The 19,076-nt window shown below is 42.5% G+C and overlaps 1 protein-coding gene across 3 annotated transcripts in view; it reads left to right on the top strand.

The window, feature by feature from the left end:
* Positions 1-19,076, top strand: part of LOC149990272 (lysine-specific demethylase 6A-like) — a 355,815-nt gene that overhangs the window by 302,391 nt on the left and 34,348 nt on the right. For all 3 annotated transcript variants that reach the window (XM_090265492.1, XM_090265491.1, XM_090265493.1), the window contains 2 exons: positions 7,115-7,302; positions 8,265-8,406. In XM_090265492.1, the coding sequence (XP_090121618.1) occupies positions 7,115-7,302; positions 8,265-8,406 (330 nt within the window). The remainder of the gene's footprint in view (positions 1-7,114; positions 7,303-8,264; positions 8,407-19,076) is intronic.

A 19,076-nucleotide genomic window follows, 5' to 3' on the forward strand; every position in this document is an offset into this window, starting at 1 on the left:
TCCATCTCAGAACAAAATATATACACAGACTGAAAGTGAAGGGATGGAAAAACGATTTCAAGCAAACGAACATGGAAAAAAAGCTGAAGTAGCAATACTTATATCAGACAAAACAGATTCACAGCAAAGGCCATTAAAAGAGACAAAGGAGGACACTTCATAATTCTTAATGGAAAAATTTATAAAGATGATATATATAACCCTTGTAAAAACATATGCACCCAATATAGGTGCACCAAAATATGTAAGGAAACTTTTGAAAGACTTCAGGAAGGATATAGACCACAACACATTCATAGTAGGGGACTTTAACAGTCCATTGTATATAATGGACAGATGTTCGAGCAAAGAAACATGAAGGATACTGAGACATTGACCAACACTCTAGATCAAATGGACTTAATTGATATATATTTAACTTTTCATTCCAAAGAAGCAAAATAGACATTCTTTTCAAGTGCACGTGGGACATTTTCAAAGGTAGACCACATGATAGGACACAAAACAAGCCTCAACAAATTCAAGAAAATAGAAATTATATCAGTCATCTTCTCGCATCACTGTGGCTTGACTGGAAATCAACCTCAAGGAAAAAACTCAAAAACATTCAAACTCATGGAGAATAAATCACATGCTTTTAAATAATGAATGGGTTAACAATGACATCAAGAAAGAAACCAAAAAGTTTCTGGAAACAAATGATAATGAACACTCAACAAGCCAAAACCTATGGGATACAGCGAAAGAAGTCCTGAGAGGAAAGTTAATAGCAATAAAGGTCTATGTAGAAAATATAGAAGACTCAAATAAAAAATCTAACCCTACAGCTACAGGAACTAGTGGAACAACAACATACAAAGCTCAGAGCGATTAGAAGGAAGGAAATCATCAAGATCAGAGCACAATTAAATGACATAGAGACTAAACAATCACTTCAAAAGATTAGTAAAACCAGATCTGAACATTTAAAAAGATAAACAAAATTGACAAGCCTTTACGAGACTCATCAAGAAGGAAAAAAAAGGACCCAAATTAATAAAATCAGGAACAAAAGAGGAGAAATTACAAGTGAGACCACAGAAATACAAAGGATTGTAAGAAATTATTATGAAAAACTGTATCACAAGAAATTTGACAACCTAGAAGAAATGGACAAATTTTTAAAAACATAATCTCCCAAAACTGAATCAAGAAGAAGCAGAAAGCCTGAACAGACCAATAACAATTAGTGAAATTGAAACAGTAATCAAAAATCTCCCTGTACACAAAAGTCCTGGACCGGATGGATTCACAGGTGAATTTAGAAAACATTTAGGGAAGAACTAACTCCTACCCTCCTCAAACTATTCCAAAAAATCCAAGAAGAGGGAAAAATCCCAAACTCTTTCTATGAAGCCAGTATTATCCCCAAACCAGGTCAAGACACAACAAAGAAAGAAAACTACAGGCCAATATCACTGATGAACATAGATGCTAATATCCTCAACAAAATATTGGCAGACTGGATTCAGCAACATAGTAGAAAGATCATACACCATGATCAAGTAGGATTTGTCCCATGGATGCAAGAATGGGTTAATATTCACTAATCAATATATTTAATACATTGCATAAACAAAATGAAACACAAAAACCACATGATCATATCAGTAGATGCTGAAAAAGCATTTGATGAAGTACAACACCTATTTATGATAAAAACACTCAGCAAAATAGGAATAGAAGAAGCATACATCAACATAATAAAGGCCATATATGAGAAATCCAAAGCCAGCATTATACTGAATGGACAAAAACTGAAAGCATTCCCTCTAAGATCAGTAACAAGAGAAGGATGTCCATTCTCTCCACTCCTATTCAACATAGTGTTGGAGGTTCTAGCCACAGCAATCAGACAAGAAATAGAAACAAAGGCATCCAAATTTGAAAACAGGAAGTAAAACTCATTATTTGCAGATGACATGATAGTGTACATAGAAAACCCTATAGAATCCACGAAAAAACTACTTGACCTAATAAATGAATTGTACAAATAGGGTACAAAGTCAATATTCAGAAATCGAAGGCATTTCTGTACACCAACAATAAAACATCGAAGAGAGAAACTGGAAAAAAAAATCCCATTTACTATAGCACAAATAAAAATAAGTTACCTAAGAATAAACTTAACCAAGGAGATAAAAGACCTGTACTCAGAAAACTACATAACTCTGAAGAAAAAAATTAAGGAAGATACAAATAAATGGAAGCATATACCATGTTTATGGATGGGAAGAATCAACATCATTAAAATGTCCATACTTCCCAAAGCAATTTAATGATTCAATGCAATCCCTATTAAAATACTAAGAACATATTTCACAGACCTATAACAAATACTTCAAAAATTTATATGGAACCAAAAAAGACTCTGAATAGACACAGAAATCTTGAGGAAGAAGAATACGGTAGTAAGAATCACAATACCTGATGCCAAACTATACTACAAGGCTATGGTAATCAAAACATTCTGTTACTGGTATAAGAAAAGGCATATAGATCAATGAAACAGAGTAGAGAACCCAGAAATAAACCCAGATCTCTGTGGTCAACTAATATTTGACAAAGGGGGAAGGAGCATAAAATGGAGTGAAAAGAGCCTCTTCAACAAGTGGTGCTGAGAGAACTGCACAGGGACTTGCAAAAAGATGAAACTAGGCCGCCAACTTATGCCACACACCAGAATAAACTCAAGATGGATCAAAGACTTAAATGTAAGATGTGACATGTAAAAGTTCCAGAGGAAAACATAGGCAGGAAAATTTCAGATATCCCATGTAGCAATATTTTCACTGATACATCTCCTAAGGCAAGGGAAATGAAAGAATAAACAAGTGGGACTACATCAAACTAGAGTTTCTGCTCAGCAAAAGAAAACATCAGCAAGATGAAAAGAGAACCAATCATATGGGAAAACATATTTGCCAATGACACCTCAAACAAGGGATTGATCTCCAAAATATATAAAAATTTATATGACTGAACACCAAGAAAACAGACAACCCAAAGATGGAGGCCTAGACAGACATGCTGCGTCTCCCTCCACAACTAAGGGGGAATACAACTACCTCAAAACTAGAGACAACAAGAAGTTTCAGAAAACTGAGCGGCATGGAAGTCCAACTAACAAAGATATAAAAAAGATATAGTTATCAAGACGGGTAGGAGGGGCGGAGCTAGGGCTGAGAGGATGCGTTGTGGTGGCGGGGGGACACCTGGGGATCACTCCCAGCACCAGACTAGACCATGCATCTCATGGTCCCAGCGCTGAGGAAAATAAAGCCTCATTGCTTTTGAATGTGCAAACCAGTGGGGATAAATGTGGAGTAAGAAACTTCCAGTCTCTAGGCACAGTCTGCTTGTTTAAAGCCCACCCCTCCACCATCCTAGAATATCCTCAGACTCACCTACTCTGGGAACAGCAACCAAAGCAACAGCGAGAGAGGCACTGGTCTCATACAAAAGTGGGAGAAGTGCCTGGAAAAGGGGTGAGTTCTGAGCAAGCAGCATAGTTCCCTCTCGACCCCATTCCCACACACAGTGCCACAATGTGCTGAAACAGGTCGCCCTGTACTGATGAATCCCTAAGGGTCTGCCCCTTAACAGTGTAACAGGAGTGACAATTCTACCTAAGATAGAGGCAAACACACTACAGGAATCTGTCAAGATGAGGAAACAGAAAAGCATGGCTCAAAAGGGAGAACAGATCAAATTTCCAGGGGAAGAACTAAGTGACAAGGAGATAGCCAACCTAACAGACGAGGAGATAGCCAACCTATCGGACACAGAGTTCAAAACATTGGTTATAATGATGCTCACAGACTTGAGAGATATGCTTAAGTATGGCAAACATGTAAGGGAAGAAGTGAAGGCTATGCTAAGTGAAATGAAGGATAATTAACACAAAACCATTGGTGAAGGGAAGGATACCAGGGTTGAAATCAATGATTTAGAACATAAGGAAGAAAAAAACAATCAACCAGTACAGAATGAGCAAACAAGAATTGGAAAAAATGAGGAGAGGCTTAGGAACCTCTGGGAAAACTTTAAACGTGCTAACATCTGAACCATAGGGGTGCCAGAAGGAGAAGTGGAAGACCAAGAAATTAAAATTTTATATGAGGAAATAATTAAGGAAAACTCCTGAAACTTTGGTGAAGGAAGTAGACATACAAGACCAGAAATCACAGAGAGTCCCAAACAATTTAGACCCGAAGAGGGCCACACGAAGACACATCATAATTAAAATGCCAAAGGTTCAAGATAAACAGAGTCTTTAAAGCAGCAAGAGAAAAGCAGAGAATTACCTGCAAAGGGGTGTCTGTAAGACTATCAGCTGATTTCTCAAAAGAAACTTTGCAGGCAAGAAGGGACTGGCAAGAAGTATTCAAGGTGAGGAAAAGCAAAGACTTACAACCAAGATTACTTTATCCAGCAAAGCTATCATTTAGAATGGAAGGGCAGATTAAGTGTTTACCAGACAAGATAAAGAAGCTCATCATCACCAAATTATTATATGAAAGGCCAATGGGACTTACTTAAGAAAAATAAGATTAAAACTATGAACACTAAAAAATAAAATCTAAAAAAAAAAAATGACCACAAACTCACAACTATCAACAACTGAATCTAAAAAATAAAAGCATAATCCAACTAAGCAAACCAGAATAGGAACAGAATCATAGTTATGGGGATCACTTGGAGACTTATCAGCTGGAGGGGGGCGTGGAAAGGGTAGGAATGGGGAAATGGTGCAGGGATTAAGAAGCATAATTGGTTGGTACAAGATAGGGGGGGATTTAAGAATAACGTAGGAAAGGATGATGTCAAAGAACTGATAGGCATGACCCATGGACATGAATTAAGGGGGGAGGTGGGGTTTCTGGCGAGAAGGGGCAGACTTGGTAGAGGGAAGCAAAGGGGGGGGGGAATGGGACTATTGTAACAACATAATAAAATACACTTTGAAAAAAAAGAAGAACAAGACAGACAACGCAATTACAAAATGGGCAAAGGACCTGAACAAACACTTCTCCAAAGAAGACATACAGAGGACCCATAGACATATGAAAGTATGCTCAACATCACTAGCCATCAGAGAGATGCAAATAAAAACCACAATGACGCCCTGGCTGCTGTGGCTCAGTGGATTGAGCGTCGGCCTGCGAGCCAAGTGTTGCTGGTTCGATTGTCAGTCAGGGCACATGACTAGGTTGCACATCAGGTCCCCAGTTGGGGGCACGAGTGAGAGGCAACCACACAGAGATGAAAAGAAAAAAAAACAAAAGAAACGATGAGATACCACCTCACACCAGTCAGAATGGTCATCATCAAGTCAAACAAGAGCTTGAGAAGATGCAGAGAAAAGGGAACCCTAGTGCACTGCTGGTGGGAATTCAGACTGGTGTAGCCACTATGGAAACCAGTATGGAATTTCCTCAGAACTAAAAATAGAACTGCCTTTTGAACCAGCATATTGCTACGATTATATCCGAAGAATCTTGAAATCCCAATTCAAAAGAACCCATGCACCTCTGTTCATAGCAGCGCTATTTACAATAGCCAAGTGCTGGAAACAACCTAAGTGCCCATCTGTAGATGAGTGGATCAAAAAACTGTGGTACATTTACACAATGGAGTTCTATGTAGCAGAAAGAAAGAAGGAACTTCTACCATTTGCAACAACATGGATGGAACTAGAGAAAATTATGCTTAGTGAAATAAGCCAGGCAATGAAAGACAAATACTATATGATATTACCTAATACAGGAGACTAATGAACAACAAAACAAAGGAGAAAAATTGAACCAGAGACATGTTTACAAGAAATAGACTAAAGTGACAAAGGGGGAGGGCGAGAAGGGTCTAGTCAAAGAACATGTATAAATGACCCATGGACATGGGCAACTCGGTGGGGACTGACTGTGGGAGAAGAGGGGGACAGGGTACAGGGAAGCACTGGGGGAAAATGTGGGAAACTAACAGAAAAACAAGCAAACAAAAATTTTTAGTGGGGAAATAACAATGAAAGCATAAAAAATTAATAAGCCAGCAAACTCCCACCCTCCAAAAAACCCTCACATGTAGGAAAGTGAACAAAAGAAAATATAAAGTATGGAAATGCAATTTTAGTTAGTAGTAGAAGGAGAAAGATTTTCCTTCACGCAATATATTTTTCTCTCTACATGATCCCTCCAGAATTTGGTATTCTGAAGAAGTAATCCATTAGGTTCTTTGCATAAAACTAATGAGGCCAAGTTGTTAATAGAGGTTTTGTTTACCAAGACTTTAACTGGAATGTAATGCCTAAAGGAGGCATGCTTGGGCTCTGGTTGTTACCAAAAAACCCTGAGGAATTGGGATAGACTTTTGAAGGTAATAAAAGCCAATGAGAAAAAAGGCCTGGTACTTTGATTGTTAGTGTGGTTCATGGCGATCTTTCCAGGGAAGGAACAAAGGTTGTTTTCCTGAAAGATGGCTAGAAGGAGCCTTAAGGCACAATGGAAAACCCAAGGGACTTGAAAAGACAGGTGTTTACAGGCAAGGCTGAATGGCAGGTATATGGCTCAGCTTTTGTGCCCTGAAGGGTAGACTGAAAATCACCCTAAAGGTTCCTTGTGTAAGTTCCAGCAAAGCAGATTTAAAAATCATATGTGATCATTTGCTGATCTTGCCGTGTTTATGCAAATGTACAGGATAAATTTAAACTGTACTTAATGCCGTCCCTTTAAAGACAAAGAGGGTAATCTTGAGAAAAATCGCGATTCAAGGAAAATCACAATGCTCAATGGTTGATTATAAAGTAGTGCAGCTACCCGTCTTTAAAGTTTACTTTTATTTAAAGTTTGCTTTCATTTGAAAGTCAAACTTGGTCTGTGACATCAAAATATATATATATACCTAGTCTCACTTGCTTTTAATTTTGTTTTAAAGGCCTCACTTTTGTGAAATACAGTTCTTACTGGAATGTTGTTTTAATGATGTACACACTGAGAGTATCTTTTAATTTTGGGTGGGGATTATTTTCATATATTGATGAAACTTTGAAAAACTTTTTATTACATTTATTTTTCAGAAATAATTTGAATTTCCTAATGAGTTCTTGGTGGCCCAACCTTGAAGAGCTTTATGAAGCAAATGTTCCTGTATATCGGTTTATTCAAAGACCTGGTGATTTGGTCTGGATAAACGCAGGCACTGTGCATTGGGTTCAGGCTGTTGGCTGGTGCAACAATATTGCTTGGAATGTTGGTCCACTTACAGGTATTTCAAGTAGTACATGAACAGATCTTACATTTTAAAGAATTTTTGTAATGTAGATTTTTTTTCCTATATTAAAGTCACTAAAAATTGGAAGATTGTGTCCCTGGGAAAACTTTCTTAGTATAGAGAATAAATTAAGTTAAGAAATGGATATCCAGCCCTCGCTTGGTGGCTCAGTTGATTGGAGCATCCTCCTGTACACCAAAAGTTTACAGATTGGATCTCCGGTCTGGGTGCATATGGGAAGCAGCCAATCAATGTTTTTTTCTTACATCAATGTTTCTCCCTCCTCCTCCCTCTCTCCTTCCCTCTCTAAAATCACTAAACAAAGCATTGGGTGAAGTTTATTTTAAATAAGCAAAAAACAAATACATGGATATCCAACCACAGATATTTGGGCTAGTAAAAAATGTCTGCTTTATAGATACAGAGGATAGACTTTTGATACCAATGTTGTGTGTTTTCATAAAGGAAGCCTTTTCTGGGCAAAAATGAAGCACAACTATTGTTCAGAATTTTTATTTCGTCTGATATATCATATGTACAGCCACAGTATGTCAATCTGCCTAATACACATAATGTAAAGAATCTACCTTTTCATTCAGAAAAACCTGACTAATATATTCTTGGTTCTACCTTTGTTAAATCTTGTGACTTTAGGCAAATGTTTTAAAAATTTTAAGATCCTCACTTACTGCTTTTTTTTTTTTAACCTTCAAAATGAGAATTGTAAATTCAATAAGTTTGTTTGAAGCAGTAAAATGAGATTAGGTATAAAAGCCCTACACAGTGCTGAACACTAGTAAGTGTTCTTTACGTTTTAAGTTCTTTCAAAATTATAATTACTATAAAACTATCTTTTTGTGTCCTGAGGTTTTCAGAGTTGGTGTTAAAGTTATCACCTGAGAGGTGATGTCTTTCATTACTTTGGGTTACTTTATAACATTTTTTTTTCCTCCTAGCCTGCCAGTATAAATTGGCAGTGGAACGGTATGAATGGAACAAATTGCAAAATGTGAAGTCAGTAGTACCTATGGTTCATCTTTCTTGGAATATGGCTCGGAATATCAAAGTCTCTGATCCCAAGCTTTTTGAAATGATTAAGTAAGTGATTTCCATAACTGCTATAGTCTCTTCTTTTGGTGGTATGGGGAAGTATAATGAGCGATGTTAACTAATCAATACTGTTTCCCAAATGAAGTATATCTATTGACCTGAAATGATAAAATAGTACTGAAGTTTTGACAAAAAACTTAGTAAGAGAATTCACATTAAAAATATTTTCTTCCATATGGAAAATATATATGTATATATTTATTTTCTTACTTTCCAAGCAGACTGGTTATGGTTATGGTACAGAGAGAAGAATTAAGGCATACATGATTCTATACTAAATTTACACATCTGTGCTTTCCCTTAACTGCTGACCAAACTGATTTCCCAGTGCTTTTTAAAATTTTAATACTGGAAGTTTGCCTGCATCAACAGAGAATGATAATATAATATAAATATCCCATAACTAAAATAACATTTAGGATAGTGATTTCACTAAAACAGTAAAATTTTCTGACTGCTCTAATTTAATCATTCTTTTCTTAGCTTCCTAACCCATTCATTGAAATTTAATAGATTAACAATTTGATTATATATATTCTAGGAGCTTCTCATTTGTTAGCCGAGTTTCTATTCCACTTATTTTATAACAACATTTAGAATACATATTTAGACAGTGCCATTTAGTAGTGCTTCTTCAAATTATGATTTATCTACTTTTCTTGTCTCCTCCCCTTCACTACCAATTGTCAAAGAATAATAAATTTATCAAACAAATTTAAGAAATTACTAACTGAATAGTTAAACCACTGTTTATTAAGTCTTTTCATTGCCTATATATGTATATTCATGTAAATTTTGTGATTGTGAAAGAGAAAGATTTACAGATCTCCACAGCTTACTAATTATTGTCTTGAAAAATAGTGCTGGCTTGGCCTGACTAGAATGGCTTGGTTGGGCATAGCCCTGCAAAGTAAAGGTCTTCAGTTCAATTCCTGGTCAGGGTACAAGCCTGGGTTGTGGGTTTGGTCCCTAATTGGGCCTGGCATGAGAAGCAACTGATCAGTGTTTCTCTCTCACATTGATGTTTTTCTTTCTTTCTCCCTCCTTCCCTTCTCTCTAAAAATAAATTTAAAAATATTTTTAATAGTGCTTGCTTATTATAAACAATTTCAACTCTCAAATCAAAATATTTTTCTACCTAGTATGTCCAACACAAAAATTGTGATGCCAGGGTAATATACCTATGTGCTATTTTACTATTAACTCAGTTCACCTTTGATAGATATATAAAATTTGAAAAGTTAGAAAGAACATTTAGTCAAAATTCCTACTCAGTGTAATAATTTCAAATAAAATTCCAGTTTATGATCATTTGGTAACTTCTTTATTGTGGGTCATTACATCAAGTCTAATTTCTTTTTTTTTGTTTTTTAATTTTAATTTTTATTCTTTTTCTGTTACAATTGTCCTACTTTTTCCCTCATTGCTACCCTTCACCCAGCCCATTACTTCTCTCACAGTCCATCCCGACCCTGCTGTCCATGTTCAGGGGTTATTCATATTAGTTTCTTTGCTAAACCCTTCCCCTACTTACCCTCTTCCCTCTCTACCCCCCACCCCCTGATAACTGTTACTCTGTTTCTCGTTCAATTTTGTTCATTTATTTTTGTTGTTCATTAGTCTCCTGTATTGGGTGATAGCATATGGTATTTTGCTTTCTTTGCCTGGCTTATTTTGCTAAGCATAATTCTCTCTAGTTCCATGCATGTTGTCGCAAATGGCAGGAGTTCCTTCTTTCTTTCTGCTACATAGTACTCCATTGTGTAAATGTACCACAGTTTTTGGATCCACTCATCTACAGGTGGGCACTTAGGCTGTTTCCAGCACTTAACTATTGTAAACAGTGCTGCAATGAACATAGGGGTGCATAAGTTCTTTTGAATTGGGGTTTCAGGATTCTTCAGGTATAATCCTAGTAGTGCAACCACTGGTTCAAAAGGCAGTTCCATTTTTAGTTTTTTGATGAAATTCTGTATTGTTTTTCATAGTGGTTGCACCATCTGCATTCTCACAAACAGTTCAGTAGGGTTCCCTTTTCTCTGCATCCTCACCAGCACAAGTTGTTTATTGATTTGTTGATGATGGCCATTCTGACTGGTGTGAGATGGTATCTCATTGTGGTTTTTATTTGTATATCTCTGATGGTTAGTGATGTTGAGTATTTTTTCATATGCCTCTGGACCCTCTGTATATCCTCCTTTGAGAAGTGTTTGTTCAGGTCCTTTGCCCATTTTTTAATTGGGCTGTCTGTCTTCTTTGTGTCGAGATGTGTAAGTTCTGTATATATTTTGGAGATCAATCCCTTATCTGATGTATCATTGGCAAATTTGTTTTTCCATATGCTTGGTTCCCTTTTCATCATGCTGATGTTTTCTTATGTTGAGCAGAAACTCTTTAGTTTGATGTGTTATGGTGCATTAGCAAGAATGGAAAAGTCAGACACAATTTGAATTTCAAATTGTGGTGTTTATTTTAGCTGGCCAGTGACTGTCCACCCATCCACAAGCTGGACTTACATGAACAGCCTTCACCCTAGGGATTGGGGGGCTATAAAGCATTTCAGGTGCATTCCTGTTCCTGCAGGTGCAGGAACTTGGACAGAAATACAGCTTGTATACACAAAAAATTTTTTACTATTTCCCAGGTCATTGCTCAAAGGAACAGGTCACTGGTCAAAGGAATAACAGTTAGGTTAAGTTCCTTGTTATGGTTGGTCAGAGCATGCAACCATGGGGGTCAAGTTCCCAGGACCCAAGTCCAGCTAATTACCCTACTGGCTGGACATCTAAGAAATACACTCTAACATTCCCCACTGGTTGCAATGGATGGTTCAAACCCTTGAATCCTGAGCTTCGATGGGGACATAATGACTTCTAAAAACTAATAACTTGACAGCTTGGATATGCCCCTCAATATAATTAGTGAGGCAGTTAATTATACAGAAACCAATAGCTAGAGCTAGAAGTAAAAGGAGGAGAGGACTGCAAGCGCAGTTATAAGTGTAGTGACCCAAGGGAACATGGAGAAAAGCCGTTCATACCAATTTTAGCCTTGTTTTCTGTCTTTCTCCCTGTCCTGTAACCGCTTCCGAAACTGACTGAGACTGTCTCTTATTACTCTGGAATGGTTGGTATAGAAACAACAGGCTTCCCCTAAGGCTAAGCAAATGCCTCCTTGCTTAAGGAACAATAAATCTAGGCCCCATCTTTTCTGTAGAACTACTTCAGCAAGCGAGCTTAAGGAATCCTCTAGTTTACTTACACTATTTTCAACAGTGGCTAAATCTTAGTCTATTTAGGCGCTAAGGTCTTTGAAGTTTTTTTTTCCTGTCATTAGGGCTGATGTTTCTAGGGCAGCCGACCCGGATACCCCTAAGCCTAGGAGTACTGGGACTAGGACAGGAGTGCGCTTGTACCGGCTGAACCCTTCAAGTCCTAAATGTTCCCTGTCCTGACTTCCAGAATAGTAATAGACCTGTGGCAAGAGATGTGTCAAAATACAAAGTTCAGGGGAGCCAGAAGAGGTCTCAAGCAGGAAATGGAAGGAAGAAACACATGGCATTAAACCACTTCTACAAGCAAACCAGGTGCCTGGGGGAGCAACTAGGACTGCCTCTGTTACGTTGCTAGGGGGCAGTATAGTTGTCTGAGCACACGAGTCCCTATAAGGGGAAGCGAATAACTTATAGTCTGAGGATAGAAAGTAGGCCCTTGACCTTCAAAAGACCCTAAAGTAAGTCTGGGGGACCGACCCCATGAGCAGTGGCTAGGCTGCTGGCTCAGTTGAGGAAGGGTAAGGTTTTTGATGTCTTCCTCTCTTGTCCCTAGGCTGCGGTTCACTCCTATCCTGACATAGTAAGGGGGCTCAGGGTTTAAACATACCCAGCAGTCTTTTGTCGTATTAGGGTGGGATTGGTTCAGGAACTGGAAAACAGTGTGAAGTGTTCTGTGTATTTGTTTTTGTCCTTTTTTATTGGATGGGGCAGGAGGGGTCATGGTTTCCTCGGTCGGGGTAGAACCCCGACCTCCCCTACCCTCCGTCCTGGCATTAGGAGTTGGTGGGGGTGAGAGCACCTTCAGCCATGGGGGAAGACCCAGTTCAGCTATGGGCCCTATAGGGAGGCCTAGTCAGGGGAGACAGCGCTTCTGGATAGTGAACAACACTCCTGGGTCTCGGCCTGATACATAGAGCCGCAGGCCCCAGGTTTTTCCCCCTTCCCAGTCATCTTGCCTGGGGTTGTGGGGCCATAGCTTGAAAGGGTTGCAAGCCCCCACAGAGCATGCCCTCAGATACAGGAATGATCAAAAGCAAGGGAGAGGTCCATATTTTTCCAGGGTGTTAAGGTTACACAGTCCCACTTAGGGCAGAAAAATTCCCCTTGGCTCTGGCACTGGGGGAACTCTGAGAATGGGCACATATAGACCTGGACTGATTGTAGTTTCCTTTCCCCCTGTAGAGTCCTGCACCCTGGCCCAGTAGTTACCCTGTTTAAGGCTCTGGTGTGCAGGTGAGCACCCATAGGACCTGGGGGTTTTTCATCCCAATCTTGCCCCCAGCTACTGGGGTAGAACTTGCTCCTGAGGAGGGTGCAGAGCTCAAAGGAAAACACTGGGGTCCCCAGGGTACTGATTTGGCTTACTAGTGCCCCATCAGTGGTCCTAGACACTTGCCAGGTGTGGTTGGTTAAATGGTAAGGGTTTCCTATGGCAAGAGTCAAGAGAGATGAGGAGGAGGATTAAGGGGAACACTGCCGCAGCCACACTTAAAGGGAATGTTCGGAGCACTCTACAGTCCATTCTTCTGAAATTTCAGCCATGTCACTGGCTGGCTTAATCTGCGAACGATGAATCCAATACTTCTTTCCTGCTACTCTTATTGCCGTTGGGGTGCTCAGTCCCACCTGATACAATCCAGTCCATCGTGGCTCTAACATTCCAGGGTCCCATTGCTTGACCCACATGAGATCCCCTTGCTCAGCCAGTGGTCCTTCTGGATTCCATGTGATTGGAATGGGACAATTTACCCGGAGGAGGGAGTGCAGGTGTCGAGTATTCCCTGAAAAAGCCTGTAGGGACTTAAGAAGCTCCTGGTTAGTGATAGAAGCAGAAATGTCTAGTCCCAATTTAGGCAAGAGTGGTGGTGGATGACCAAACATAGTTTCATAGGGCATAAACTGCTGGAAATAAGGGGTACAGTGGGCCCTTAAGAGGGCAAAGGGAAGGAGTCCTAGCCAGTCTCCGCGAGTTTCTAATTTTAACTTGGTTAATGTTTCCTTAAGCGTCCTATTTATTCTTTCTACCTGTTCTGAACTCTGGGGCCTGTAAATACAATGCAACTTCCATTCAATACTTAGCGCTTTGCTGAGTTGTTGGGTGATTTGGCTTATGAAAGCCGGGCCATTATCAGATCCCATGGCTAGAGGGAGGCCGAGTCAGGAAATTATTTATTGTATTAACTTTTTGGTTACTACTAAAGCTGACTGACGGAGTGGGGTAGGCCTCTACCCAGCCCAAAAAGGTGTCTACTAGGACTAGGAGGTATTTGTACCCTCACCATGCCAGCGGCATTTCAGTGAAGTCGATCTCCCATTTCTCTCTGGGAGCATCCCTGTGCAGGCAGTGACGAGGGGGTTGGGGGTCCTTGGGGACTGGGTTGACTGCAGTGCACTGGGAACACCACAGGCTCACCTCCTTGGCTCCCTGAAAAAGTCTGGGAATGAAATCGGCTGATTGGAGGAGTTCAGCAAGCTTTGTCCCCCCTAGGTGGGTGCTTTAGTGAGTTTGCCAGATTAGTTCTCACCCAAGGGCCTCCAGGACCAGAGTGCGAGTGTCTCAGAGGCATTTCCAACCACCTTGAGTGTCCTGGGCCTGCATTCTGACAGCAATTTCTTGATCCCTGGCTGAATATACTGGGGGCCAACCAAGCACCTGTCGGGGAACCAAAGGCAGGAGCTTTAGGGGCCCCACTGGTTATAGGGCCGCCTTTCTGTCCTCTCGGTCTGCGAAGGCATTTCCTCAGGCTTCTGGTGTCTGCGCTGCCTGGTGCCCCTTGCAGTGGATTACTGCAAACTGCTTCAGAAGCCAAATGGCTGTGAGGAAATCAAGGATTTCTTGGGTGTTCCTTATACATTTTCCCTCTAATGTCAGGAGCCCTCTTTTCTGATATATGCTCCCATGGACATGCACTGTAGCAAAGGCATACCGTCTGTGGCTGTCTGTGTAGATATATACCTGCGTTCCTGTTGCCCAGCGAAGTGCTTGTGTTAACGCAATGAGCTCAGCTCTCTGGGCAGACGAGCCAGGCCCCAGAGCTTGGGCCCAGACGACAGTGTCGCTCATTACAACACCTGCTCCGGTGTATTGGACTCCTTCCTGGACGAAGCTGCTGCCATCAGTGTACAGAACCGTATCAGGATTGGTCAGGGGGAGGTCTGTGAGAGCCACTTGGTAGTTGGTGAGGGCAGTGAGCACATCAATGAAGTCATGGAGAGGTTGGTGTGGGTTGTCATCCAGGAGGAGGGTAGCAGGGTTAAGGGCTGTTGACTTAAGGAACTTGACATGTCACGGATCGAGGAGCAGAACTTGATATTGTACAATGTGTGCATTGGAGAGCCATCTGTCTGGGACTTCTCAATAAGTTCTCCATGGCATGTGACGTGATGACCTGTAGCTCCTGTCCAAACATTAGCTTCGTAGCCTCTTTTACTAGCTGTGCTATGGCAGCTATAGCCCATAAACAATTTAGCCACCCAGTAGTTGTTGGGTCTAGCCACTTAGAAAGGTAAACTACAGGTCGCTTCCAAGGCCCTAGTCACTGTGTGAGAACCCCCTTTGCTGTACCCTTATTTTCCGCCACATATAGCTGGAAGGGCCTGTCACGCCTTGGTAGCACCAGAGCAGGTGCAGTGATGAGCACCTCCTTTAGCGCCTGAAACACCCCTTCCTCTGCCTCGGTCCATACTAAGGCCTCTTTTGTTCCCCATGTGCAGACATAAAGAGGCTTAGCTAGTTCTGCAAATTCTAAAATCCATAGGCGGCAATAGCCAACAGCCCCGAGAAACTCACGAACTTGGCGCTTGGTGGTGGGGGCTGGGATCTGTAAAATGGCCTGGATTCTTCTAGGGGACAAGGTCCGGCTACCTTCCTTTAATGTCGTCGTCGGCAGCCGTCCGTCTCGAGAGACGATGGTGTAGCTTCTTAAGAGTCTATCTGCACCGCCGAGAATGGCTGTGCAGTCCGACTCGGGAGTGACACGGTATCTGTCTCCTCCCGTGTTGAATCGACATCTTGTGATGACGCTGAAGCTACAGAGCCTGGGCAGGGTAATATGGAGGGTCTGCTGTTGCCCATGCAGCAGACCCCCCCTCTCTTCGCAGCTGAAGGGTCCAAGGGAAAGACGGAGTCGATACAGCTTGGGTTCAGGTGCGCCGCAGGAGTTGCCGGTGTTGACTACAACGTCAAACCGCCTTAGGGACTCCGGCTCCGGATTTTCTGTCGGGGTTTACTCCCTTAGCCTTTCCCCTGAAGAGGTATGCCGCAAGGCAGCGGAGGTTTTTTGGAGTCAGAGTTTTCCTTCTCTGCTTCCTTTAATGTATACCCTAGGTAAGTGACTTTCTTCTGGCATAACTGGGCCTTTCTGGCCAACACCCTGTACCCTAGATGGGCTAGTAATTTTAGTAATGTTTTCGTTGCTTCCAGGCAACTGGCTAGGTCCTCAGGCAACTGGCTAGGTCCTCAGCCACCAATAAGATGTCACCTACATATTGAAGGATGTAATGTGTGGATTGTCCTCTAGGAAGGGGGCAAGATCCCTGCTGAGCGCTTCATCAAAGAGGGTTGGAGTGTTTTTAAAACCTTGCGGCAAAGGAGTCCATGTTAATTGACCTGATTCTCCAGTGTCCGGGTCAGTCCATTCAAATGCAAAGAGGGGCTGACTGACTGGAGCCAGGGGGAATGGAGAAGAAGGCATCCTTTAAGTCTAAAACAGAGTATACTGTCTGATCAGGGGGCAAAAGGCTGAGAAGAGTATAAGGTTTGGGCACCATAGGTTGGACAGTTCAACCTGTTTATTGACTTCCCTCAGATTTTGTACTGGGCGGTAGTCCTCAGTGCCTGGCTTCTGAACTGGGAGGAGCAGGATGTTCCATGCCTACTTACAGGCCTTTAGGATACTGGCTTCCCACAGGCACCGGATATGAACCGCAACTCCCTGCCAGGCCTTTATTGGCATAGGATATTGCCTCTGCCAGTACGGTACCGCATTCCCTAAAAGAGTCACAACAACTGCCAGGGACATGAGCCGCCAGGCCGGGGGGGTTCCTCTCAGCCCATACTGTTGGTATATCTTGTTGCCACCAAGCCAGGAGGTCCAAAGGCTAGGAGTAGGCCTGGTCTACTAGGAGGAGGTACACTTCCCAAAGTGGGCAAGTGACCATAGCCAAGGCTGGGGCAAGCCCTAGGGTCACCTCTGGCTCCACTTGATCGAATGAAATTGTGGCCTTCAGTTTGTGGAGAAGGTCTCGACCCAGGAGAGGAAACGGGCAGTTGGGCATGACAAGAAAGGAATGGGTGACCTTGTGGCACCAAGGTCTGTTATTCTAGCCTAGGTCCATGGGTGTAATTTAATCTTGCCTGTGGCCCCCTGTATGGGCATCTTTTCCTGGGATACAGGACCCTGTGCCTCTTGAAGTACTGAGAAGATTGCGCTGGTATCCACAAGAAAATCTACAGATTGGCCCCCTACTTGCATTTGTACCCTGGGCTCCTGGGAGCCAATAAATGCATAGCCCCAGCCCCATCAGTCCTGAGTCCCCTGAACCAGGACTGACGTGCAGAGGGCTGAAGTCTTCCATTTGGGGCACTCGTTTTTCCAATGGCTCTCTTCTTTACAGAAGGCACACTGGTTTCAACCCAACGGGAGGTCTGTCTTGACCTTTTCCACAGGAGCCTTTCATGGGTTGTCACTTTTCTTAGTAGGCTCTCTGGCCATGGTTAGGAGGACTTGGGCCATCCTTTTATTCAATTCCCTAGGATCCTCTCGGTTGTTAAAGACGCACTGGGTGATATTTACCAACTTGGTCAGGGGCTTCCCCTCAAACCCCTCCAATTTCTGTAATTTCTTTCGAATATCAGGAGCTGACTGGGAAACGAAAGCAATATTCAGGGCCCACCTATTCTCTGGTGCCTCAGGATCAACAGGAGTATAAAGGCAATATGCCTCCTGAAGGCGCTCAAGAAAGGCTACTGGTGACTCATCAGGACCCTGACTTACCTCAGTAACCTTTGAAAGATTGGTAAGCTTCCAGGCTGTGGCACAAAGTACATGAAGGAGAATCTGGCGATACCGATCTAGGGCCTCCTTACCTTGGTTGCTGTTCAGATTCCAGCTTGGCCGGGCTAGAGGGAAGACGAGCTCTAGTCTCACCGGGTCAGCAGATGGTTGACCATCTGGCTCGAGAATGAGCTTCTGTCCCTCTCCTGTCACCCCCTCTCTCTCCTTGGAAATAAAAAGAATCTGCAACAACTGCTGGCAATCATTCCAGGGAGGGTGATGGGTAAAGAAAACAAACTCCAAAAGAGAAATTAGGCCAGTGGGGTTCTGGAAAAAGGAGGGATTCTGATTCTTCCAATTATATAAATCACTGGCGGAGAAAGGGATATATACCACGAAGGGGCGCCCAGCTTCCTCAGCAGGGGCTGAAGCCTCCCGCAAGGGCAAAAGAGGCACAGGTTCATCCCCTGAGTCAGGAGGGGGATGGTAGTCCCTACCCTAGTGGGTATGGGAGGGACTAAAAGGCGGATCGCTGCTAGTCCCAGACGAATCTGGGGAGGCATGGGGATATGGTGGGGGTCTCACAGGAGGGGGACTTTCCTGTGAGTCCTAGAGAACTGGAGGGTGGCCCAAAGTGGGGCCATCCTTCGATTTGGAGGCCACTAAAACAGCAGCCTTCTTCTGACAGCTTTTTAACCACTTAGGTTTGTCTTCTAAAATGTCCATCCAAACTTGAATGTATGAAATTTTATCAGGGTGTCCGGGCCTCCCGGCACAAACCCGGTGGACCCCATAGGCTGTTCGAAGATCAAAAGACCCATCAGAGGGCCAGAAAACCCCTGGGAAGGTCGGCCATTCCAATTCACAGAAAGTCTGCAATTATCCTGGGGTGACAGGCTTCCCATAGAAGGAGGCCTGTCTCCAGAAATCCTGGAAATTCTTAAGAAAACATTGAAGGGGCAAACATGATGAACATGACGACAACTGCCCCATGTCACTTAGGAAAAGACTGACAACAAGACAGACACTGAACAAGACACGAAACAGAGCCTATGGGCTGAACTCACCGTCGTGTAGTTCACTCAAGCCCTGGAAGTGATGCTGCATCCAGCCTTCCTGTGGGCTCCCCTGGCGCACCTGCCCTGGGCCCATCCACATACACCTTTCCCTCAGTGTAAATGTCCCTACCTGAATAATTAACAGCAAATAGCTGATTGAAAATAGGATTGCAGTACAGCTCGGACTGCAGGGTCAGGGCTGAGGAACGTCTCTCCAAGATCTCCCCGACACACCTCCGGCAGCCATCCAATCCCAGCCTCTCCTCCCAGCAAGGGTTGAGAATCTCACTGGGGCCTCCAAATGTTATGGTGCATTAGTGAGAATAAGAG

This window comes from Furipterus horrens, unplaced genomic scaffold, assembly GCF_987537825.1.
Source record: "Furipterus horrens unplaced genomic scaffold, mFurHor1.1.pri manual_scaffold_19, whole genome shotgun sequence".
Taxonomy (NCBI): Eukaryota; Metazoa; Chordata; class Mammalia; order Chiroptera; family Furipteridae; genus Furipterus; species Furipterus horrens.